Raw genomic sequence first — 26,727 nt, 5'->3', positions numbered from 1 at the left:
GTGATAAATCAATATAAAAAATGAGTGAATGTTCATTTTTTTAATTAAATTTTATTTTATATTGTAATAAAGTTTGTTTATAATAATAATAAATATGTATAATAATAATAAATATATATAATAATCTTTTCTAAAAAAAGGCATGCATCTCTCGATACTTGCATCTCTCGAAATTTTCTCGAAGTTTATTGTTGATGCTTTTCCGCGATAGATTCTTTCATTGCGCTAACTTTATTAATAGCTGTCATTGTATTGATTTTACAGAGGATCGTTTTGGCAATTGTGTATCAAAAAGTTAAAAATATAGTGTAACAGTAGTATAATAGTATTATATTAATTTTTGCTCATGTTGAAAAAGATAAATAACGAAAAAAAGATAAATAAATAAATAATAATAAATTTAAAATTTAATATTAAAGGAAATATATTAATAAATACGATAAATATATTAATAAATTTGTAATATAATTATGTAAAATAAAGTTTTATAAATACATATATACATTTTATTATCTTTAAAACGCTTATGTTTTTAAATAATATTACAATTTAAAATTAATGTAGTTAATGTATTTGAAAATAAATGAAAATAACCAAAAGATGGTGGACTAATCAAAAGTTGCTTTTTCGTGACCAGGGGATCAATCATGTAACTTTACGTGAAATTTTTCACTTTTCATTTTTCACTTTTTACTTTTTATTTTTTACACCTTGACACCTTTCATGTGAAACTTTTCATATACAGCGATTATGTATGTAGCTTGGATGCGTAGAAAGTGAAATCATGAAACATAGTTTCATAGGTTTTATAGCTAATGAAAATTATTTTATTGGTACAGTATTATATACATCTTTTAATAACCAATTGTATATGCACTACGTATACTTAATCCTAAGTGTCGGTCCACAATAGATGATTTAAGCTTTAAGAAGTAAGAAATTGACCAATTATAATCGAATATGAAAAGAATACTCGACTATGATTAGTCAATTTCTTACGGTTTAAAGATTAAATACTTATTGTGGACCGACACTAACGCAGCTCTAATCTTCTTTAATTCCGAAGCATATTTATTAATTCCCTAGATTTCCGCCTTTCCGTCACTAAGGTACATGGCGAAAAAGTTCACGTGAAAAATTTCACATTTTCACGTTTGAGAGAGTTACATGATCCCGCAAAATCGTACATGATCGTAAGTTCACGTGAAACTTTTCACTTTTCACGTTTCCGCCCTAGGGGAAAAGTTACATGATCAACTTCCAGTCTCTTATGTAGTGTCTCTAGTGTCAGGGTGCCGTCATATGCGACATAACTTGCGTAAGCGTAATCTACGTATTCTAGTATTTTATTAATACACGTTACGCCATTTTGAAAGCCTTCTTCACATATTTAGTATTTCGTGGAAATGTGTAATTAACAACCAATTGCTGATTAGACTGATTAGGCTTCTGTTATATTTTCTAACAGAAATGCTAAGCTAATTTGTGATTGATGTTTGTAATCTGCATATCTGGAAAAGTATGCTTCATGGGAAATCGAGACTTTACATACGAGTATGTGTACAAATAAGTCAAGTAGATGCGAACCTAATCTGTGCGAATGTATTCAGAAGTCATCATGGACCCTGATCTGTATTAATAATAATAATAATAATAATAATAATAATAATAATAATAATAATAATAATAATAATAAATATTATTAATTAATTAATAATTTGTTATAATTTGTTATAATTTGTTGTAATTGATAAATAATTAATAATTTGATATGAAGCTTTTAATTAATTATTATTATATTAATTAACTTATTCTGATTTGATGTTTATTTATTTTGCCGAAAAGCTCTGATTATTCGCTCTGTGTGTGTGTGTGTGTGTGTGTTTCTTCCGCAAAAAAATTAAATTAGCATAACAATAATAGCGTAACAATAAACAGCATAAAATAACTAGAAGGAATCTGATGTTCAAGCGAAACGATGTGATTGGCGCAAGTTACGCTTATGCAAGTTAGGTGACACATAAAAAAACTTAAGCAGTAAGACATTGAACCTCTTTCACCAATATTCGATTAAGTTAACCGACGGTTAACCCGCAGGGATGTCAACTGTAATTCAATGCTGAGAAAGTAGTATGTGTTCTTTAATATTCTCTAATATTCTCTAATATTCTTTTCGTATGTAATTATCTTGATAGGTAAATGAAATTGTAAGCAATATCCGATAACTAATGTAAATAAAAATTATTGAACAATCATTTGCTTAAATAAAAATTTTAACACTTATCTATAATAAACAATTTAATTCTCAGTTGTTGGCAATTACGATAGTCAAATTAACCGTTGGTTAGTTTAACTGAAGATTAGTGAAAGAAGTCCTTGAGCAGTAAGATAATATCAACGTTATGGATTTACTACTGCTTTATGTTCTCGACTATGATTGGTTAATTCGCTTATTGATTAAAGCTTAGTCTACAATGACATAACAAAGCTATAAGGCTGTAAAGCGTGGTTGTAAGAATCTATTTAAATAAAGTATACAGCACAGTTATACTGTGACGTAAGATTGTTAAGCATTAGAAATGAAAATAATTCATTTAAGTAGATTCTTACAACCTGCCTTACAGCCTTGTGTTATGTCATTGTAGACTAAGCTTAAGTTTTACTGCTTAAGTTTTTTTATATGCCACGGCCCTTACGCTGCATGTAGAGACCCTACAAGAAGAAACTCGCCAACTCGTCACGTGACATTAGTAGACTCTGGGTGCTTTCCAACAACGTACACAGGCGACACTGTGTAACACAGTGTCTACACTGGTGCTTTCCATCATGACATAGAAAGACACAAAACGACATTGCGAAATACAGCTCGATCCTAAGTTTGGCCGTGTCGGACGTTAATAGCGTCAACATATCGAGCAAAATTATTTTTTTTAAGTGTGATACTAATATACATTCCGGTCATTATTGTCATTTTTGATGCGTTCTGTTTCTTGCATGATGCGCATAATGCATCATTTATCCTTGTTTAATGTGATAAGAATAAATGATACATCATGCGCATCATGCGAGAAATGGAACGTATCCTTTATTTGCAAAAAAAATGTCTTCGTCGCGTTCGTAGTACCGAATCCGGAATTCTTAGGTAATCAATATTCAGTTTTTTTTATTTAAAGAACTATATAAGCTTAATAACATTACGTATTTGTTGATGACCCATTATTAGTACATATTCTATTGGATGAAGTTTTATTGCAGATATGTTCTTTTGTCAATATTGTAAAGAAATTATTCCTACATTAGATGATGTTAAGCATCAAACTTGTTTCAAAGGAAAAGAAGTTTTCTTTGAAGGAGAAAAGGAATTATACTCACCTGAAATGAATGAAATTCCATGTAATATCAAATCGAAACGATCGTAGTTATTTTATAAATATAAAATAAAGCGCTTTGTAGCCAGGAATAAAATAATCAATACATATAATTTATTTAAATTTATTTCAGTATGTATCAATAATTCTTCAAAAAGTGCACTAGCAATAATGGATGATAACGAAAAAAATGCGCTCATGTTTATGCGTGATGGTCTTCTCCTACATCTTTTACGCTCTCTAGTGAGCGTGTTTAGTAACTTATGTGTTCCAATTAAATTCTATAACTGTGTCTTACAGTGTCTCTCTGTGTCACACTGTGTAACACCAAATCCTCCTTGTTGGAAAGCACCCTCTGATTGGCTAGGGTATGGATTGCATATCTGTGCTCCATGAAATGAAACAGATGTTTTAATAATCTATTTTGACAGATACATGTTATGTACTGTTAGAGTATTGTGTCATAGTTATACGTTATACGTAAATTAATTTATCATATTTTTACAATTATGAAAGAAAGCAATATATGTAGCAATAATAATATATACAATATATAAGCAATATATCTACATTTATTAATTTAAAGTTTATTTATAACTACATGTATTGTTTTCTTTCATAATTGTAAAGATATGATAAATAGATATGATAAATTAACTTACGTATAACGTAACTATGACACAATACTGTAACAGTACATAACATGTATTTGTTAAAATAGGTTATTGAAACATTTGTTTCATTTCATGAAGCACAGATGTGCAATCCATATCCCAGTCAATCAAAGTCTATTAATGTCACTTGACGAGTTGGCAAGTCTCTTCATAAGAAGGGTCTCTAGCCGCATGTGATGGCACTACTATGGCCACGGTCCGATTCACACTCAAAGCACTATTCGGCGTCATTCTATCGTTGTTTTACATCTAACGAACAATAAAGAAATAATAGAATGAAAATGCTTTGAGCATGAATCGGACTGCGGCTTATATATAATACTAGACCGTTAAATTCCCATTGAGCGTGTCATGAATTGACCAATCAAAACATTTCATTTTATTGTATTACCGCGCGACTCTTTGCATGATGCATCGATTAGATTGCTCGACATTCTAGAGACAAAAAAATTCCCAACAAGAAGAAGAAAATGGATCCCAAATCGCGCACGTTTATAATTCTACAAACACAAATTAAAGAAATAATTGACACTTGAATTAAAATAATATATTTGTATAAATATATATATATATATATATATATATATATATATATATACACATATACCTTTTTAAGGGTGCTTTCAATCTTAAGATATTTATTTCGCATAAATTAATATATATACAGCGATAAAGAGGTTATGTATGATATTTTGATATTAGGTTAGTGCTCACTCATGTGTTGCGTTGACTTGCGGCGATGCGGCGGTGGCAACGCATTCAATATGAATAAGAATGACGCTATCTTTAAATTTATCTCGCGTCGCATCGTAACGCAATGGATGACGCGACGCGTGACGCGCTCAGTGGGAATTTACCCTAACGGCGGTGTTTATGATAAAGCCGCATTACCATATTGATTGTGGGATAAAAGTCATATACACGGTGTAAAATTTTAAATTTATATATACTTTATTTTTTATAAATATCAATTCGACGTCATAGGCAGCTTTAATAACTTTTCTGAAATCAACAATATTATTTCTTATTTATTTAAATTAAACTGCATTCTTATATTTATTGCACATTAAACAATGTTACATATTATTTTTCTTAAACACCACGTATATGATATTTTCACTTATAATAAAGATGATTACTCGCATCACGTTTTATCATGAATTCTTATCATGTTAGCGGTTTAGTATTATATATAGAAGTTTGTGGACGGCACTCTCACTGCCAGTACTGAAAATCTATAATATACGTGACTCGAACTATATATTTTCAGTACTGGCAGTGAATATCGGAACGCAGCCTTTAAAGGCCATATCAATGATTAATAATAGGGTCCTGCAACCGGCCGGTGTAGTTAACGATTCTACTATTACTAATCACATTGACTATAATCAGGACCTGCTACATTGTGATTGGCTGAAATAGAATCGTCAATCGGCAACTGTAGCCGCGCAACCGCTAGTTTGATATGACCTTAAGTGCATTCTAAATTAATCGAAGTTGATGAAAGTGACCCTTAAACTATCTTCTTTTCCGTCAGTTTTCAGTATTTTGAATGTCAAGAGTTGCGTTTACTTGATGTAAACATGAATCACGCAAGATAGCCGATTGTTTATTGGTCCTTGTAAACTTTCACTGTCTCGAATCGATGATATTTCAAAGAACCAATTTCATATGCATTATTTTCTGTATCGTCTAGAGTAAAAGACACGATTCTCAATAAATATAATAGTTAATTTTTTTAATATGCATTATCAGTTTTATAATGATGAAGAGGAATTTGAACCGAGAGTTATACCAAAACCAATTGCTAAACGAGATGTAAGTTATGCCTTCAAACTATCAAATGTTTATTTTATATAAATGTGCATTATAAAAATTGCAGAAATAATTATAAATGATTTATAGCTCTTTATAGTGCCGACTGTACCAGAGGTATCTTTGATTTTTGAAAAACCTGCAATACACAATTCAATTAATGAAAGTACTGCAAAGTCGCCAACAAAATTAACAAGCTCAGTACAAATATCTAATGATGTTGTGAAAGTCATAAATCCTATGTCGCCTATTTCACATAATCCTAACAATCCTAACTCTTATGCAGCATGGAAAAAGGAAAATTATTCAAGGGACATTAGTACTTCAAGTACAACATGTGTTTTACCATTATGTAGAAATAGTTATCATGCATTGCCATTGGGCTTACAAAATAGTTCTGCACAAAAGCAGCAAGAACAGAATAAAATTAACGATAAACAAGAAAAACAAAGAACACATGAATATACAACAAAAGTCAATGATACAATCTATGAGAAAAGTGTAAAATTTAAATGTTCTAATACAGATTTCTATGATCTTACTGATCAGAACCATGTATCATCTTCAGACAAAAAACAATCATCTTCTCATACATCTTCTCTACAAAGAACAACACTCGGCATAACTAAACATACAGAAACATCTAGTGATATTCCGTCAGATACTTTAAAGAAACTTGAACATTTTCAGACACCGTATGAATATCAACAATCTCATGCACTTAGTTATCCAAATTGCAATGTTGATAATAATGAAACAGTAAAAACCTTGTTACAGCTTGTAAATAGTCAAAATGAGCAGATAAAAAATTTACAACTCCAGGTAGACAGATTAGTAAGAATGCAAGAAGAAAATTTTAAAAATAAATCGTCCTGTTTGTGTTCGCAATCTCTTACAAATCAAGTATTGAGATATCCAATAAACTGTTATGATACTGCCCTTTCTTCTACTCTCACACAATCTCACAATCAAGGCATAAACAAAAATATAATTTCACAAAATACATCTGTTATAGAGAAGAAAGATCTTGAAAATCTTAGTGAAAATAATAAATCAGAAATCGCATTAGAACAGCAATCAAAAAAGACTTTTATGGAGCAGAAAGTTTCAATTGGTGTTATGACAAGTTTTGAATTTACTGTACAAAATAGTCCATTTTTTATGGATTCTGAAATATATGAGAAAAAGGAAACTCACAAAGAAAGTAGCAATATTAATACTAGGAATACAAATATACATGATACAGCAGAACCCATTAATAGATACAAAAATACATTTACGCGGAAACCTGCTGGAGCGGCACAATTAGAGAATATAGTTGAAGATTCAGAAAGTTATTTATCCTCTAGTCAACAGCAAAGTAGTAATTTAAATGCTAATTCTTCTATGAAAGAATTTTTGAAAATGTATCAACATCTTGCTGCCGATTTAAGTAGGGAAGAAATGCACAAGGAAATATATATAGGAAAAGATAGTAACATGAATAAACATATGCAGAATGCGAGGAAAATATCAAATGCATCTATGAATGTAGATCATAGTTCTACTAGGGATGCAAATTATAATAAAGCCCTTGAACAAACAAACGATTACCTTATAATAAATAATGGAGAAAGGAACATAGATGAAACAAACATTGATAAACATCCCACGTGTAACATCCATTTACCAGTGACAGATTATTATAACCATAAGAATAAGGAATATGACACTAACATTAAACGAATTAAAGATATAGGTGATAGTATGATACTGAGTGGAGGTGATCTTAAAGTATTTGAGAGACCTCCACCAACTCCAGAACCAAGTATTCACGTCGAGATGCAAGAATATATGAGTGATGATGAAAGTGATAAATTGAAACATACTTCGAAAATAGGATGGACATTCTATAACAATGTTCTAGGACAAGTTAACGAAATTTTACAAAATTCTGGTGTTATAGATGATAAAGATTTAAACGATGCTAAAACAATATGCAATATTGAACAAGAAAATGATGTGGAAACTAGAACAGTTTTAAACCCTGTTAAAGCAGCCACTTTGGAACAACTTCAGAAGCTTGGGATTAGTCTAACTGAGAACAACGAACATAAGGAGTCCAATAGCAACAAGACGTATGTATTTTTATATAAATTTGCATTTAAGGCATAGTTAAATTTAGGCTCTTCAAACTTAGTAATTATTTTTGAAAAAAAAAAACTTGTAACAACTGGCCTTAAGTTAAGGTCCTAAGTTAAGGCTATAATAACGTCTATGCAAATGTGATGAGTTATTGCTATATAGTATAATTAACTTATTTGATGCACATACGGAATGTGTTATTATTGCTCTGTAATGCACGAAAAAGTATTGCTTCCTTGTTTTTCATTAATCATTAACTCTATACTACTAGACATATATAATAATAATAATATTAATACTTATAAGAACATCGTAATCCATTTCTTTTCTAGATTGGACTTTGATTCATCTTATTATCCTCGTTTGGATTGTCAGGCGAATATGATACATACTACTAGCGTTGTAAACGAAACAAATACGAGTATGCACATGAAAGCGTTGGCTTTAAAATATTTAAGTGACGAGCAACTAGCCGACATAGCATTGCATAAACAAGAATCATCATCATTGAAACATTTTATGCTTAGCAATATGCAAGGGACGGATATGTCGTTTGCTACAATGCGTTATTTAGAAAGATATCAACTTCTTCCAGGAAAGAATAATCAAGTAGAAGGTCAGTACTATAGATATTAGTATTAATTATATATATTAGTATTATGATGAAATAATACAAATATGTGTGAAACAATACAAATGTATGTGTTTTTTTTTTGTAAGCAATAATTAGATAACAATGTGTATGCAATGGTATAAAATTATATATTGTAAATTTGCGCGTTATTATTAACTACGTACTTGTACGTAATACATACATAATATTAATTTATCTATTTTCTAGGTGTTAATCAAATACATGATCAAGTGTCATCTAAACATGATTTTAAATTGGCAATGATAAAAAATAATCCTGCATTACGTCGATGCCCTTTTGTACAAACATCTGAGACTACTTGTCCCAGTAGAATATTAGACCTTTCAACTTTAAAGCGACAACCCAAATTATTATAAATTTTAAATCAAGTTTTATATATATATATATATAGATAGATAGATAGATAGATAGATAGATAGATGAGAGAGAGAGAGGGAGAGAGAGAGGGAGAGAGAGAGAGAGAGAGAGAGAGAGAGAGAGAGAGAGAGAGAGAGAGAGAGAGAGAAAATCAATAAAACAGCTTTTATTTGATTAATATACACACATGATAAATTTTTATAGAAACTTTTTTGATTAAAACTGCTTAGCGGAAATTCGAACCTTATTTAACGAAGATTTGAACCGAACTTGCAAAAACCAGAATTACTTTTTTTTTTGCTTTTTTTAAAAACATATATGACATTTATGATATAAGAAGCGATTGCGTAAATACATAGGTATCGTTGTAATCATTCGTATTTGATATGTTTTATGCTCACGGTGATCATATTTACTTCGAGAAAATAAAAGAATAAATCTTAAAATTTTAGAACTTTATTCCTATATATTTCCAAATTAGTTTGTAGCTATCAGGAATCTACGAAATTTTCCTGTGAAGTATAACGTATAAATAATTAATGATGTCCTTACATGGAATTAAATATATGTTTCCATAAAAATTTAGTCATTGATTAGTATGATCATTAGACATTGAAATGCTAATTAAAAATGAATTTCCCGTAAAAAAAAGTAAAAGACTAAATAAAATAAAGAACAAAATTGAGTTTTGAGAAAGTAAATAAATCTAAAGGACAGCTACTTGAAATAAAGAATTGGATTGTCCGGTCTTTTAAAATAAAGGACATAGTCACTGTATACAATAGTGTATGTGTCAATTACAATTGAAATTATCGCGTACATGTTTCATTGGTAGCCGTCGTGTATGCAGATGGATAATATACGTGTGTGTATATATAATAAAGTTGGAGGGGGGAGGAAAGAGAGAGAGAGAGAGAGAGAGAGACAAAGAGAGAGAGCGCGCACGCCGCTAGACTAGACGTTATCGTTACTTTGCATATACATTTCTTTACTGAAAATCTTACAAAAATAGCAGAAAGCAGTAACTCGACAGCTTCAAGGTAATTGTGTTTGGCACGTATACAAACTGATTTTATACAAAATTATACTGTTTTGTGAAAGTTCAATTTGTTACAACACAACATATTTAGTATAGGTTATGCAATATAACCTAACTTGAAGCGTAAATTTATAATTCAGAATGCATTATTTGCTTTCCAGATGATCACGGACGTACAATTAGCTATATTCTGCAACATCCTAGGAGTTGCGTTATTTTTCTTAGTATTTCTCTTCCACTACATAAATGCGAATTATACAAAATGAGGAATGGAGAATTGTGTCATGAAAAGTTCTGTTTAATATAATGTAATGTCATTGGTTACGCTGTAACTTGCAAATGCCAGAAGTTTTATTATATATTGCATGATAAATACAAGTTATGCAATTTTTTTTCAAAATATAGATATTTTTAGAAAATAAACTTTATTATAATACTTGCTTTCTTTCTTGCCTTCTTTCTTACATAAATCTTTTTCTTTTAAAATTATCAATGAATAAAATATTTATATCACTGTTATGTAAATGCAACTATTTTTAAAACTAAATTGTGTATACGAAGTTGCAAACTTAATCAGTCTTAATTATTGTTTTAATTATATATGCTTTATATACTTTGAACAATACATTTCTCATATTATATTTTAGGTTGAATACTTAAAAAAAAATGAAATACGATAGCAAGTTTTCGCTTTATGCGTTCAAAAAAACAATTAAATGAGCTTCCATTATTTTATTAATTTGACAAAGCCGCGATATACATATTGTAACATATGTATATTGAATATAATTTTCGATTATAAAAAAATTGAAATCTTGTCTGAATCATAAATTAAGCTATATCTTTTATAAAAAATAAAAAATTGAATTTTATAAAGAAATTAAGATCGCCGGAATCTTATCTTTCAAAAACTTTATATATATGCGCATGTGTGTGTATGACCTCTCTCTCACACCACACACACACACACACACACGCGCGCGCGCGCGCGCATAAAATTAATAATGTAAGTACATTTCGTGATGTTTAAAAATATGATAAAACATATATAGTAATGATATGAAGCACTGTTTCGTAAATATCCCTCTATATTCTATCCATATCTATTAATTAAGTGTATAAAAATTAATAAAAATTTTATCTATGATAAAATCTATGATTTAATTTCTACACTTTTAAATTTGGAGATATTAAAATAGAAAAAAATCTAAATTTATGACTCAAATCAATATATCAGGAGAATATCAGCAAAGAGGTTGCATCATCTACAGTTCCAAAAATTTTTCAAAATTTAAAAAATTATTATTCCGGAAATTCGATACTTCAAATATCGATATTTCAAATATCAAAAATCAAGAATCTGGACAATTGGCAAAGTATTAGGAAAAAAATCGGCGAAAGAAATATTTTAAAATTTCTAAAAGTCTCAGAAAATACTATTCTGAATGTTCCGATAATTTTCAATTCTTAATTATGCGTATACAGTATTGAAATATAATTGGAAATAAAATAAAGCAAATTATAACTCAGAATATTTCAATGCCAAATATTGAATTAAGCCAATAATTAATTAAAAATGATTTTTTTTTTATTTCTTTTATGAAGTGATTGTATGATTACAGCATTGTAATACAATCTATAATATTTTGTAATGGATAGAATTTAATCTTTTTCCATCATTGACAAAATTACATAAATGTTGAATTATTATACATTGATTTATTAAATAATTCTAGTCTTCGTCTCTTCTTGTTAAATGTTATTAGCGTTTCTGCAAAATCTTGATTATATTGTTATGACATTGAAAGAATAAAAAATATCAGAGAGAGAGAGAGAGAGAGAGAGAGAGAGAGAGAGAGAGAGAGAGAGAGAGAGAGAGATTTTAACTGACAGTAAACTTATATACTTTTGTATAGGCCATGATACATATATCTCGATATTAGCTGCCATGCTATATGTATATACATATTGTGTGTGTGTGTGTGTGTGTGTGTGTGTGTGTGTGTGTGTGTGTGTGTGTATTTTATATAATAAATATTATAGTCAATAACGTGAACAGTTATTGTGTATATTTCAAGAAATATTTTATAAAAGATAAAGACATCTTTTTAGGAAGTCTTGAAAATGTTTCCCAGGTAGCAAGATGTTGTCAATATAACTATTTTAAGTCATTAATGTCATCAAATTCATGTCATAAAAGATGTCAAAAAGAAACATATAATGACGTCTATAAGTCACAGACCGATGACATAATACTTATGACGGCAAAATTACGGTTACGTTCCGATATTGATTGCTAGTACTGAAAATCTATAATATATGTGACACTCCTTACGGAAAATAGGTGAAAAAAATGAAAAAAATGAAAAAAAATGAGAGAAAATGAAACATCTTTTATCTTGTATCACCGCATAATTTCTAAAACGGCCACTTATCCTTCTTGGGATCCTGCTCGATGTTGCTTAACTTCTATGTTGGGATGAAACCTGCTACTGAAATAATAATATGAGTAAATGTAAAATTTTGATATAAAATATGATAGATCCGGTTAACGAATGTTATTTATTATTGTATAAATACATTCAATTTTAAAATCTCGATTGCATATGTAATTGTTGTAGATAATTTAATTACATATACAGAACCGTGCACCTATATTATGTTTAATGAGAATCATTTTTCTTATAAAAATTGTTTATAAATTGTTATATATATTTTGTTTACTTGTTTATGAATTTGTTAATAATTATATTAAATATGGGAAATATTTATCTTATTTATATTATTATAATTAATTAAGAAAAAGTAATTAATAATATTATTTCATTATTTATTTATTAAAAATGACTTCAAAATGACGATATATATGACGATAATATTTCGTGACAAACGTTACGTTTATTTTACGTTATTATTTAGTACATTGTCGTCGAATGACGAAAAATAACTTTAAATCATCATCGTAATGACGTTATCTTGTTACTTGTTGTTAAAACATCTTTTGGTATAATCTTAGAACGTGAAAGAGATGTTTTGGAAAAGATAGAAAATGTGTCTTTTAGAGTGGTTGCTTGGGAAGGTAATCGTATGTACACTGGAGTAGGGGGCCATCGTAATCGTAATACATGTTCGAATAACATTCGAACAGCGCGTCTTCAAATGTGGATTCATTTGTGTTCTTGAGCTTTACAGTTACTTTAGTTTAACGTTATTAATCGCGCAAATCGTTCAACTCGAACTACGTACTGCTCGAATACGTATATTGAAATGAAACGTAATTTTACTATTAGAACGCGCGTACTTTAAAGACTAAGCGTTTCAGTTTGTGAAAAAATGATGTAAACGTAATTTTGTACAATAACAATATATGCAAAAGTGCCTATTTCAAATGTTTATGCTTGTGCCTATTTCGAATGTTTATGCTTGTGTGCCTCTGATGAATATCTTACGGACTTGAAATAGATCATTTATCGGCATTCAATCCGGCGTTCAAATTACACAATTTGCAAGTCAATACGCAGTCAAATTGAAAATGAACGAAATACATAAATTTGAAAAGAAAGAAATAGTATGCCTCATCTTTATCTCCAAAGCCCAAGTATTCTTCAGTTAATAAATCTCAAACAAGTGATGCAATGAAGACATGTCTTGGAACAAATCGAACATGCGACAAATCGATGGAATGTTGATCATGTCTTTCTTATTTTGTTTCGTAATTACTAGTCGTGGATTTACTCTTCAAGAAGCTTTGGATACCGCTGGATGCTTAGCTCTATGTAGAGACGTAAGTTACCGAAACTTTATAGTGTCATGTATAGAAAGATATTGATTGAAATATATATTTCTCAACTTGCAATAATAAATTAACTTGGCATATCATACATGCGTCGAATACATTTACTTTTATATCAGACAGATAATAGTATTGAAAAGAAGAAAAAATTGTGATAGCGAACATAAAATTCAGCGAATGTCGTGACAATCAAGATAGAAATGCCAATATGAAAGTCACAGTTGTGAAATAGATTGTTGAGCAAAATGTTTGGCCAAGTGGAATATCTTAAGTTTATTTTAAAATACATTTGATATTTTCGTCAAGACGATATCTTTAAATAGGGAAAAAAAGAAGAAAAAATTCAGTTGGTTTTTCGGTTGGTCAGTAATCTCTCTAGTCTTTGTTAAAGAAATTTACTTATAAAGCTACATAGTTACTAGGTAGAAATGAATGTATTTGATATTTATCGATACTGAAGACGTGCTTTAGGTATCTGTTTCGACCACCTGTGTCAATATCGCTGAAAAGTAGCTACATAATCGTGCTTGAATTTACTGTGCGCAAGTAACGCTCACATATTTGTCATTTCTACAGACTTTACAAAAAGAAAATGATTTTCCTATTCTTGACGACGGTGAGATTATGACAATGGTAATGTATTCGCAAATAATTGCACGCCAATAGCGAAGATAATAGTATGTTGTGCAAAAAATATTGATCTGCGCGATATTTTAAAAAATGTGCGTACATGCGTATGTGCGTGCGTGTGTGTGTGTGTGTGTGGGGGGGGGGAGGTGTCCTGCGCGCGCGTGTGTGTGTCAACGCGTAACCGGCAACTTTAAGCGAAAATGTATCGTGAGCACGTGTATTAGACGCGCGCATCATACATATAACATATGGCTATAGCTATGTAAAAAAAAAAAAATACCAGGGTAGCAGTCTGCATAATGCATGAAATTGTTTTAAACATGTTTATCTCTTTTTTGCATTGTTTTTACGCTTGTGAAAAGTTTTGCTTGCGAACTAGATTATAAAACTTGCAATCGGAGTCCGAGTTTTTCTTTACTTTTCTTGAATTACAATTTAACGATAAAAGTAATATGAATAATTGTATATATAAATTGTATATATAAATTGTTACGTCATGTAAAGGATAATCAATTACGGCATGAGCGCGAAAAATCGTTGAAACAATATTAGTTTTACATACATATGCTTTTTTTCCGTTTCTTTTCATATCCATGATTGCAAATATGTGTGCAACAATCCAGCAAACTAACAGTAACGTTACAGTGACATTCATATTATATATCAAAATGTAATTTCCCATTCGGCAATATGAATGTAATATAAATATAACATATTGTGCTTAACAATGAGTTGCTCGAATTGCTGAATAGGATATTATAACATTAATGTATAGTTGCTATTGCTTTGTCTTTATTGGAAATTTTGAATTTCGAAGAGTTTGTATATACTTTTAAGTTTCGCTCGCATGTAAACGAATGTACATTTAACTAAAGATTCACGACCTTTTAGGTTTTTCACGTCACGTCATGTATGATGTAAAAAGAAGTGGACGATGATACTTCAGTTTATCGTATGCATTTAAAGCATACGTAATAAACTTAGATGAGATAACGAAGCGATCCACGTGCACACGCGCGATACGCGATGCGCGATGACCTTGTACACGCCACATGCCGTACGCCGTATGCTCTATCATCCATGAATATCGTCGAAATCGAATTGATGAACTTAAATCGATTCGATAATCGATCGCAGCGTTGAGCGATTTTTTTCTCTTTCTCGTCATTCGAGCGGCAATCATATTTTACAATAGTAAATAAATATTTCATACGAATATTTGGAGGGGCATTTCCATACTCCAAGGGGCATTTCCAAAATACTCCAAGATACTCCAAGATAATCCGAGGTACCGTCAAAAACGAGTACGTTCGATTTGAATGTGCTGGCGACGTAGTAACAACGAGTTAATCGAACCGAGTGATATGCGCTACAATGACGACATACGACTACGATGTACTACTGCATATTACGTACAGTACATATACATATACTACGTACATACGTACTTTTCAATAAGCCGCGACAAACGCGCCTTTTACAAGTTTACATCGTTACAATAATTTTCTTGGGCCGATCTGAACTAACGATGAGATTTATCTATACTCTCATCTCATTGTTATCGTAAATCAAACTTGAATGAGATTTTTTTCTTAGGAGATTTTTTTCTATTAATATTTCAATTAAAATATATTTCGCATACAACACCGATGCGTGGAAAATATTTTAATATGTTCAGGACTAAACGAAAAGTATATTTGTTGAATCAGAACTCTGACTTGTTGGCTTGTGATTCAGCTCGATTTATTTATTTCACTCATAATTAACTTCAATTTATTTAAAAAAATTTTGTCTTATACGACAGAATTCTTTATAGAATTTTTGTAGCACTATAAATCTTTCAAAATCTTGCATTTACGGTCGTCGGAATTCGTCTAGAACAAAGTGAGATATGGTGTGAATCTGACGTCTCTTTTGTATGAACTGATTTTTTCTGCTTTAATGAGCAGAACTATTTATTTAACCTATCAGGAACTCTAGCACTATTCAAAAGGAAGCCAGCAGAACTCTCAATAATTTGTGAGTTTCCGCGAAATGAGATGCCAGCTTCACACACACACACACACACACACACACACACACACACACACACACACACACACACACACACACACACACACACACACACACTATGGAATATGTGTGTGCGAGAAACGATCAATATCGTGTACAATCTCAGTAATATCGAATATTTTTTTAAGCTATTATTGTAACTACAATTATAATTTTGTTTAATTGACTCTTTGCAATTATTGTTCTTAATATTCCGATAATTAGAAATAAGAAATTTTAGAAAATGCGAGATTTTCTAGAGGAGAAAATAATATACTTATGCGTTACTTATGCAGCATATATTGACACACACACACACACACACACACACACATTTCTAATTATTACAAATTACAAATTAGATATAATATTTCTTTGGCGTCTTTCAGGAATCGTGTCGAAATCATTGTTCCCAACCTATGGGCAGGTTTGAACGTAAGTTGAACCATATAACAAAATTGTCCATGCAAAATATCGAAGGATACATCGCTTAGATGTTATATTATAATTGTATTTATTTTACGATAGCGTATCCGAGAACGAATGAGGAAGCTGGCGCAAATGTCACTTTACACTGTAAAGGAATGAATATGCTAACAATTAAATATAATCTTGGAAGCTACATTATCCAGCAAAGCGTTTCTGATGATATTTGGGATGCAGCTGTAGTGGTAAATTATATAGTTTTCAACAATTTTTCACATCATTTTGTATTTATGCTTTTGTATTTATGCGTGTCGTAAGCGTTACTTGACTCTTATATTACTCGAAAAGAATAGGAAATGGAATAGATTTTAAACACTTTAGAGTTTAGGATCGATCCTACTATTCAAAAAAACCAAGCCAAATAAATAATAAATGATATGATGCGTTCTTCTTTTCCGTCCTTTTTTTCCACATTCGCGAAGGAATTATTTTACGCAAGAGAAAAAAATAGTATGTTCTGTTAATCAACCGAAAAATTTGTACGAATGTTCTCAATTATGAAGTAATGCATCTTGCGTGCGCATCTTTTGCCTTTTCTTACAAAATAAATTTTTTCCGTAGCATAACGACGGCGGGTCGACATTTTTTAACTTGGCACCAAACACTCTTTATCGTTATCGTTTACATAAAGTAACACGGCGCGGCTTTTCATTAGCTGAAACATCTGATTGGTTTTCAACTTATGCAGGTAATTTTTAAGATTAATCTTTAAATCTGTTTATCTTCAATATTGCAATATATTCCAAAAGTTAATTTATCCATAAAAATAATTGCTCTATATATTCTTCTGTCCATTTATCCATAAAAATAATTGCCCTGTATATTCTTCTGTCCATTTATCCATAAAAATAATTGCCCTGTATATTCTTATACATATATTCGAGATTAAGCTTTTAATATTACAATTTTTTATTCTTACCGAAAATCAATCAAAATCAATATTTATAGTTGATTACCAACCACACCAAATTGAGCACATTTCACTTGTAAAACTTGAAGAAGAAAATACAAACATGTGCGAACTACGAGCAGAAATTGTTTTTGAACCCGTTGAAGGTAACACTTGACACACGCACACGCACACGCACACGCGCAAATTTAATTAAAATATAATTAAAATATAATTATACATATATATTTTTCATTATTGTATTTATAGAATTATTGTTACCTTTTAGATCAGAGTTGTAATTACAATATATTGTCTTGGTCAGGGGAACATGATTTAATCAACTTTGATTTAAACAAGGTGAGTGAGTGAGTGAGTAAGTGAGTGAGGAGGGGGGGAGAGAGAGAGAGAGAGAGAGAGAGAGAGAGAGAGAGAGAGAGAGAGAGAGAGAGAGAGAGAGAGAGAGAGAGAGAGAGAGAGAATGAGCTTACATTAGTGTAAATTTTGAATCAAGTTTATTAGATATATTACTTGCACATATTTTTTCAGTCATTAGATTTCCGCTTTTCTCTCAGACACCTACAGTACGATCAGAATAATACTATATCAATTCGATCGGGTAATGATGATTTTTCTAAAATCAGTAAAGCATCGACGTTTACTTTTGCCACGCCATCGTGTCTACAAATTCATCACAATTTAAGTATCTGCGGTAATTTATTAAAATTATTTCAAAAAAGGAATATAAACTCTCGTCTTGAAGCTTTAATAAGCACGTTTTGACCTTTAAACTTGTTTTTTTATCAAAGCTAGATTATATTAAGTGTATAATGAATACTTTCTTTCATAATGTAGCACCTGAAAAGGTGAAAGGTTTGCAGATAAAACACATTCAGAAAAAAAATGAAGGATTGTATGATGTAGCAATTCGTTGGAATAAACCTATTCTAAAACCGGACAATTATACATTACAATTTCACTCGCTTCAATTTGAACCTCGTTTACTGGTTGTCTCTGGAGTCAGTATATAATAGAAGAACGATTCTCTCTTTGAATTTTCTCTCTTTGAAAATCGTATATTTTTTATTTTTCTACAGGATGCAGTTGAAGCTTTCTTCTCGAATGTCGATGTAGAAGCACGGTATGAAATTAGTATTGTGGCAGAATCAATGGGTGGTATAAGTTTACAGTCAACTATATTCGGGAATATCGATGAAACATTAGGTAAACATGTAATCGTAAACAATTGTTTTGATCAATAACATCGAATAAAATTCGAATAAGAACGTATTATAATGTATAATAGTTGTAGAGCCATCTTATCATGAAATTATCGTAGCGTTACCAATATTAGTGATTGTTGCGGTGGTGTTGGGAATAATTTGTATGCAATGTCATAACAAGAAGACTAAACAAACTAATATGGAATATGAGTGCATGCACTTTGAGGTAAGCTCAACGATAATCTATGACTAGTATATTTGTGTATTTATTCAATGGCTAAGATGACTTTTGTCATATACACATTACTTTTAATTTATATTCCTCGATACCTCAGTAGTAGTTTCATACAATTCATTCGATAGATACATATTCAGTCTTAGATATTTTTTTTCGGAGATATGTTCTCGTTGTCTCTCTTTTTATCTATAATGTCTTTATACGTTTCTATTAACGCGCGCATTTTATACGTAGTTTTACATCAGAACATTTAAACAGCTTTGTTACTAATATTAACTTTTCATTTTCATCATTATCAAAACCTGTTTTATTATTAAATTAATTACCTCGAATCCATAACAATCATCTGAAACAATTTCAGAAACTTTTTATTTAACAGGATTCTATGGATTCCTTAAAGAAACCTTTAAAATCTAATTATACAATTGAGAATAGCGATATTCTTTTGCCACGTAATAAATTTCAACTTGTTCCACAACAGCTGAAGCTTAAAGGTATATTAGGCAGTGGAGCATACGGTATTGTGAGACTTGCCTCATTGCAAGATGAGTTCGGCACTATTATGGATGTGGCTGTTAAAATGATGAAAGGTATTTTGCTTAAGAAACATAGGTAGGAAGAGAAAAGATATAGGGAAAAGATCTATTTGTATAACAATACATGCAAGATATATTCCAAGATATTTAATAACATTCACACATGTATACAATAATTATACGTGGATTAAATAAACAGATGAATGACTTTATATGCAGATAATCCAACAGTAGAGGATATACAAAATTTTCATCGAGAGATTTCAATGATGAAATCCGCTGGTCAGCATCCGAACATAGTATCTTTAATTGGATATTGCACTTTGTATGATAAACCATTACTGGTAGTGGAATATTGTAGTAAGGGTGATTTACAAACCTATTTAAGAACGGTGAATATCAACAGAGTTGCACAATTTTATGTAAATTGAGAAGGAATGAAGGAATTGTTTCATTAAGTTCAATTTTCAGATTTGGCAGAATTTAGTAAATGCCATATTTGAGCGTAGAACTCGCTTAAAATCAAACATGATGTTTTTTACCAGTAAAGACATAAATCATGGTAATAAATAAACATATATGTGCATGCGTGCATGCGTGCTAGTATATATATATATATATATATATATATATATATATAGAGAGAGAGAGAGAGAGAGAGAGAGAGAGAGAGAGAGATTGATTGAACTTTATTAGCTTTCTCAGCTATTTCATATACATAATTATTATACACTATTTATCACATATACTTTCAACATTCTCTTAAACGATTCAATTTTTACGCACTGCTTTATCTCGGTTGGCAAAGAATTGTATATTTTTATTCCTTTTTATTTCTTCGTAAAACAGACTCTTTTGCGCACTTCTAGTTTTATGAAATGTTAATACAATGTTTCCGGCCTGTCTCGTTTGTCCATCACATTCACTTCCCACTATTTCTAATCTATTACTTAACGCCATCGGTTATTTAAAATTTGCTGTTATTTAAAATTTTAAAAATAAATACCTCCACATTATAATATAATCATTGCCTTACGGACATAAATTGCAGTGTCTGCAGCATGTCCTCAACTTTGGTATATCTATTGCATTGCAAAATAACTCATGGCACGGTTTTGAGCTACTTGAAGTCTGCTCAATTGCGTTTCTCCCATTCCAACTAATAGTGTAGCATAGTACTCAAAGTGAGGTGCTATGATCGACTTATGTACAATACTAGTGTACGCTGATACGAAGTTATTTTAAGCTATTCTATTTAAAAACTAGTCTTTTTTCCTATTTTCTTTAGCATATAATCACAGTGATCTTTAAATTGGAGCTTATCATCGATAATTACGCCAAGATATTTTATTTTTTCGACGCGTTCCAACTTAATTCCGTCCGAGCATCTCAATATAATATTACTTTTTTGCTCCTTTCTTACACTTCTGATTATCACGATTATTTTGTTTTATTTGCATTCATTTTCAATTTATTTACACTCATCCACTCTTCTACTATGCTAAGTACCATGTTCATTTTCCTCTCCAATTCCGCATTACTTTCCCCACTTACATATACTAATGTATCATCTGCAATCATTTTTATATTGCATTCTTCTGAACAAAATTCTACTAAATCGTTTATATAAATTATAAACAGCAAAGGCCATAGTATCGATCCTTGCGGAACTTCATATTCCGTTTTGATACACTTTGATCATTGATTATTAAATCTAACTTGTTGTGTTCTATTGCTTAGATATGATTTAAATCACTCTAATCCCTCTCCATCCCTCTCATTCCATATTGATCTAATTTTCCCAATAATCTTTTTCTATTTATCGTTTCAAATGCCCGTTTTAAGTCCAAGAATATTACTCTTATCATTTTTCCCTCACTAATTATCAACTTCCAGTCATCAATGACACTTTGTATTGTTTCGCACGAATGATATTTTCTAAATCCCGACTGATGTTCTATTTATAATGTCATTACTATGCAAGTACTTTTCAATTTGTTCCTTTACAACTAAAACCTTTTTATAATATATTAATTGGTCTATATTCACAGGCTTTCTTTTTCTATCTTAGGAATCGATATTATCATAGATGTTTTCCATCCCTCCGGACATATACCATTTGTTAATGATTCATTACCCTTAATAGTTCATCTTTTATCACTTGAAGAACTTATCTTTAATATATCGCTAGATATCCCCTCATCTGTTCCCTTCTTCTGTGGCAATGCCATAACAATTTTTTCTAATTTCTGTATATTTATGCATTCAAAATTTTCAATTATGCCCCTGCTTTCTATAACAAAGATAGTTTTTGTACTTTTACTGTCATTTTTTCTTATAGATTCTATTATTTCCTTAATACTCTGTATATAAAATATATTAAATTTATTCGCTAAAGTACATTCTCCTACATTCTCTAATATTCCAAAATCTATATTATTAATTTCTCTTGAACTCGTAGTCTCTCCTCTTGTGACTTCTTTTAAGGTTTTCCACATTAGCACAGAATCATTTTTATTATCATCTATCATTTTTTCATAGTATTCTTTTTTTTTATTTCTAATTAATTCAACTATCGTATTACTTCAATTTTGAACTGCAGCCAATCTTGTTCATTGCACGTATATATCACCGTCATATATGCTTCATCTCTTTTATTTGTAGCTAATCTTATATCATTCGAATACCATTTTTTTCCCTTCCCATAACTTTGGAATTTTACGCTGTTACTATATTCTGAAGAGAGAGAGAGAGGGGGGGAGGGAGGAGGAGGAGGAGGAGGAGGAGGAGGAGAGAGAGAGAGAGAGAGAGAGAGAGAGAGAGAGAGAGAGAGAGAGAGAGAGAGAGAGAGAGAGAGAGAGAATGAGTGAGTGAGAGTGCTTATACATTATACGATAATTGTAAATGTTTACTCAAGGTTTTTTACTTTCATACAGACCAATGTGAATCAAATTATAAAAATACGCGCACGATTGCTAATCATTTGTATGATATTCAACAAGGTAAATCATATCAAATAAACAACAAGAATGATGCAGACAAGAAATCATTTTTTTATTAATGTTTTTCCAGATGTGATAAAATATACGGAAAATATTACTTCCGCAGATTTATTGAATTTTGCTAGACAAGTAGTTACAGGAATGGTAAGTCATGCCAATATTAACAATGATATTGATAATTGGTAATTACTATTAAGTTTGTACTTTATAAAACGACGAAGGCTGCGTTCGAAGAGCGTGCTATTAATAATATTACATCATTTCATTTTTATCGTTCATTAAATGTTGAGAATTCAGGATGATGCGATAGTATTAATAACGCGCTCTCCGAACGCAGCTATACTATTTACTTTCTTAATGCTATTGTTTTATTTAAAACAAAATGCGATGGTTATTGTGTTTAGGAATTTTTATCTTCTAATCGGATTGTACATCGTGATTTAGCTGCTCGTAATGTATTAGTGCGTCCAGATAGAGTAGTGAAAATTTCAGATTTTGGTCTCAGCCGAGACATCTATCAAGAGAACGTTTATCGAAAAAAAGGTGACGGTAAATTGCCTTTAAAATGGATGGCGATCGAAGCTTTAACGCATCAAATATATACTACTTACAGTGACGTGTACGTAATTGTAATTTTATATTATATCATCTATTTCATAATTTACTTATATATTTGAAATTTAATATATTTGAAATTATATTTGAAATTAATATATTTGAAATTATAGATGGGCTTTTGGTATCTTATTGTGGGAAATAGTTACTTTAGGTGCCATGCCATATCCTGGTACTCCTACAAATAAAATTTTGCAACTTCTTAAATCTGGATATCGAATGGAAAGACCGTCAAATTGTAGTCAGGAATTGTACGTATTATATATTGTAATATAACACTACTTTGGTAGACTTATAGCCATATGAATTTCCAGTTTTATACTTCAGTGTATTAGTTTTTCTTTCTCTTTCAGATACAACATAATGTATTCATGTTGGAACATAAGACCTCAAAGTAGACCTACTTTTACGGAATTAAAACAAAGTTTGGACAAATTGCTTAGTAATTATTCGGAAAACAAATACTTGAATCTGTGCGATGTTCTGTACGAATCAGCAAATGAATATAATGAATCAAGTTCGATTAAAGCATGTTAAATAGAAAATGTGTAATATATAAAGAAATAAAGCACATAACTATTAATTATTAACTTCAATTCAAGCCAAAGTTTATCATACATAGGACTATCATTGTTGTGTGCAAAATCGTTTATTCTTTAGTTTACATATAATAAAATCTAATATACAAGTCTTTTCTTCAAAAATTTAAAAAGATGGCTCAATACCAGAGCCGAAACGTTTGATTGAATAAAGAAGATTTTTTAATCAAGAAGATTTATAAAGTTCATTGCGCACTGTTTACCGCGCGTTTTTCATTGCTCTTTTGTTCGTTAAATTTTTAAATACTGAGAAACTGAACATACGTTAATTATGATCACGCAGGCTGAAAATATGCGTAGAAATACTTATTTCGGATTTATATATTTTTTCTTCAAATCACACGACATGTGCACGCACACACGCATACATACATATTTATGTGTGTACGTGTGTGTGCGCGCGCGCGTATGTATCTGTGTGCGTCTTACATATGTTACTCTCAATTTAAAGAAAATGATAAATATATTAACTTAATTAAAGCTTTTTTCTATTTATTAAGTTATTAAATCATTAACGATATTTTTATACACAATATGTTATAATATATTCAGAGTTTATACATAACTTATTCGATACGCATATCTTGTTTTATCTATTTTCTTCATTTTCTTTAGGACAAAATCGATGAGTCATATACAGATAAGGTTACATATCCTATTTAATGAAATTTAAAAGGAAAGGATTTAAACATTGCCCGATTAAATTTATATTTTTGATTAAGTGAATTATGAATTAAGTTGCCAATATATTTTGTATAGAAATATATAAATTATTATTACAAAAACATTCATATTTATTTATAATTGCTGTTTGAAAAGCAAAGACTCGCCAAGCTTGAAATATAAAAATGTATGTACGATTGGCACATGACAAGGAAAGAATAGTATAACTTACATTTATATTACATCCATGTTTAAAATCTTTCAATGTCACTCTAATGTTGTTTTGTCGTCAATAATAATATTAATAGTATTATTTGAGTATTAGCAATTAATAATAAAATAAAGATGTAGTCCAGTTCAAATACTCTTTTAGAATGTCCCTGATGAAAATAAGGCGTAAATAAAGAGTTAAGCGTAAGTCGAATGTAAGAGAAAAGTGATAGAAGTGTAAACAAAGCTTCTAGGGAGCGCAGATTGGAATAGCGAAACATAAAAGAAGCGTAAAACGTTTATGAACGCGTTTTAATGCTTCTTCTACGTTCCATTGTTCTAATCTACGCTTCCTAGAAGCTTTGTTTACACTTCTGTCACTCTTCTTTTACATTCGACTTGCGCTCAACTTTTTATTTTCGTCAGGGGTCTAAAGACATCTAAAAGATAGTCTAATTAAATTAATATTTTCATCTTTTTTCTTACGTTTTGTACATTTTTAAGATGTTTCAACAATCTTTTAGATTCTGTATTCCTTGGATATCTATAAATGGATGTTATTGAAAAATCTCTTTTGGAGTATCGCAAAATTTTATCGCTCTTTGTATAATTCGAGATTTTTTATAATTATTAGTAAATATAAAATACATAGTTGATGGAAACATTGAAAGTATATTGTTTTTACGCGCGCGCGCGCGTAAAAAAGATAAAGATATAAAAAAATAAAGATAAAAGTTAAAAAAAAAAGAAATAAGAATAGAAGAAAGAAAATAAAAAGATATAGATTTATATGGTATTACAAAATATTATTTTTAATACAAATAATTTGTCTTAATTCGTTATAAATAAAATGAAATAAACTGAATGAATGGTACCCACTCTAGACACGAATATTCACGCATCCAATAAATATACATACATACCCTTAAGACCAAGTATATATATTATAAATAAAAAATTATATTTAAAAATAAAACATTTATGATTTATGTTTGTCTAGGAATTTTCTAATGAATTGTCTAATACTGTTATAGGATACTTTAAAAGATGTGACTAATTATTATCATACTTTTTATTTAATAAATGCTGGAATGAGGAATTCGAGAGATTGTAATAAAAACACTAAAACTTATCTGTAACAATTATGAAGAAATCTCTTCTTTCTTTTCTCGTCCATTCTGTTTTCTTTATTTCATTTTCAATTAACCTCTTCAATATACGAAGTTGTCAAATCTCTTTAATGACAGCCACTCATAAAACGAAATTAGTGCAACAAGAGAATCAATCGTCATCGCGGAAAAATGAGATCTTTTTCCAAACAATTCTTTCCTTTTTAATCATTAAAAATATTTTCAACGCTTTTTTAACATTTTTTCTTATACGCTCTTCCGCATCATGACACGAGTTGTTATCGACTATCATCGCCACGAAATTGAAGCGATCTCAACATCGACCGACCAATCAACATCGTGGAAAAGAGGCAACAATGCCTTCGATACATTCGACCACGAACACGCACTTCTCGCGTCTACACGGATTTTTTTATTAGGGACTAGACATTACAAACGCGCGCTGCACGCGCGCTGTTTATCTTTTTCGTCACAAGAGCAAAAATTAATATAATACTATTATACTACTGTTACACTATAATATTTTTAACTTTTTGATACACAATTGTCAAAACGATCCTCGCTGTGAGATCAATACAATAACAGCTATTCACAAAGCTATTAGCGCAGCGAGAGAACCAATCAGCATC

The 26,727-nt window shown here is 30.3% G+C and overlaps 3 protein-coding genes across 9 annotated transcripts; all 3 read left to right on the top strand.

The window, feature by feature from the left end:
• The first annotated feature begins 5,043 nt into the window (after positions 1 to 5,043).
• On the top strand, positions 5,044 to 10,468 carry LOC105425647 (uncharacterized). The gene is made up of 5 exons (XM_011636504.2): positions 5,044 to 5,860; positions 5,948 to 7,974; positions 8,314 to 8,597; positions 8,823 to 10,033; positions 10,194 to 10,468. Exons 1-4 carry the CDS (start codon positions 5,786 to 5,788, stop codon positions 8,990 to 8,992), a joined length of 2,556 nt encoding a protein of 851 aa, XP_011634806.2. The 5' UTR covers positions 5,044 to 5,785; the 3' UTR covers positions 8,993 to 10,033; positions 10,194 to 10,468.
• On the top strand, positions 10,194 to 10,468 carry LOC105425646 (dolichyl-diphosphooligosaccharide--protein glycosyltransferase subunit 4). Its single transcript, XM_025217902.2, has one exon. The coding sequence runs from the start codon at positions 10,194 to 10,196 to the stop codon at positions 10,296 to 10,298; it is 105 nt and encodes a 34-aa protein (XP_025073687.1). The 3' UTR covers positions 10,299 to 10,468.
• A 2,035-nt stretch (positions 10,469 to 12,503) lies between these two features.
• On the top strand, positions 12,504 to 24,079 carry LOC105433744 (tyrosine-protein kinase receptor torso-like). Of its 7 annotated transcripts, none has more exons than XM_089072121.1 (18): positions 12,504 to 13,816; positions 16,897 to 16,942; positions 17,036 to 17,178; positions 17,555 to 17,681; positions 17,942 to 18,049; positions 18,172 to 18,242; positions 18,432 to 18,594; positions 18,738 to 18,901; positions 18,980 to 19,106; positions 19,195 to 19,331; positions 19,723 to 19,933; positions 20,099 to 20,271; positions 20,351 to 20,441; positions 22,816 to 22,881; positions 22,952 to 23,025; positions 23,286 to 23,500; positions 23,610 to 23,747; positions 23,850 to 24,079. In XM_089072121.1, the coding sequence occupies exons 1-18, from the start codon at positions 13,676 to 13,678 to the stop codon at positions 24,031 to 24,033; spliced, it is 2,379 nt and encodes a 792-aa protein (XP_088928247.1). In that variant the 5' UTR covers positions 12,504 to 13,675; the 3' UTR covers positions 24,034 to 24,079. The 7 variants fall into 7 exon arrangements, with proteins under 7 accessions (XP_088928247.1, XP_088928246.1, XP_088928252.1 ...); XM_089072120.1 differs by having other exon boundaries at positions 19,189 to 19,331; XM_089072126.1 differs by lacking the exon at positions 12,504 to 13,816 and adding an exon at positions 15,605 to 15,743 and having other exon boundaries at positions 19,189 to 19,331; positions 20,339 to 20,441.
• Positions 24,080 to 26,727: the final 2,648 nt, after the last annotated feature.

This window comes from Pogonomyrmex barbatus, unplaced genomic scaffold, assembly GCF_055798465.1.
Source record: "Pogonomyrmex barbatus isolate J1 unplaced genomic scaffold, ASM5579846v1 scaffold13, whole genome shotgun sequence".
NCBI classification, from domain to species: domain Eukaryota; kingdom Metazoa; phylum Arthropoda; class Insecta; order Hymenoptera; family Formicidae; genus Pogonomyrmex; species Pogonomyrmex barbatus.
The sequence above is the reverse complement of the archived record's forward strand: the minus strand, read 5'-3'. Positions and strand labels throughout refer to the sequence as shown.

Coding starts and splice junctions, on each gene's coding strand:
- LOC105425647 (XM_011636504.2), top strand. CDS start 5,786: ATGCATTATCAGTTTTATAATGATGAAGAGGAATTTGAACCGAGAGTT. Junction 5,861..5,947: donor AACCAATTGCTAAACGAGAT/GTAAGTTATGCC, acceptor AATGATTTATAG/CTCTTTATAGTGCCGACTGT. Junction 8,598..8,822: donor AAAGAATAATCAAGTAGAAG/GTCAGTACTATA, acceptor TCTATTTTCTAG/GTGTTAATCAAATACATGAT.
- LOC105425646 (XM_025217902.2), top strand. CDS start 10,194: ATGATCACGGACGTACAATTAGCTATATTCTGCAACATCCTAGGAGTT.
- LOC105433744 (XM_089072120.1), top strand. CDS start 13,676: ATGTCTTGGAACAAATCGAACATGCGACAAATCGATGGAATGTTGATC. Junction 20,272..20,350: donor TACAAACCTATTTAAGAACG/GTGAATATCAAC, acceptor TTCAATTTTCAG/ATTTGGCAGAATTTAGTAAA. Junction 22,882..22,951: donor TTTGTATGATATTCAACAAG/GTAAATCATATC, acceptor ATGTTTTTCCAG/ATGTGATAAAATATACGGAA.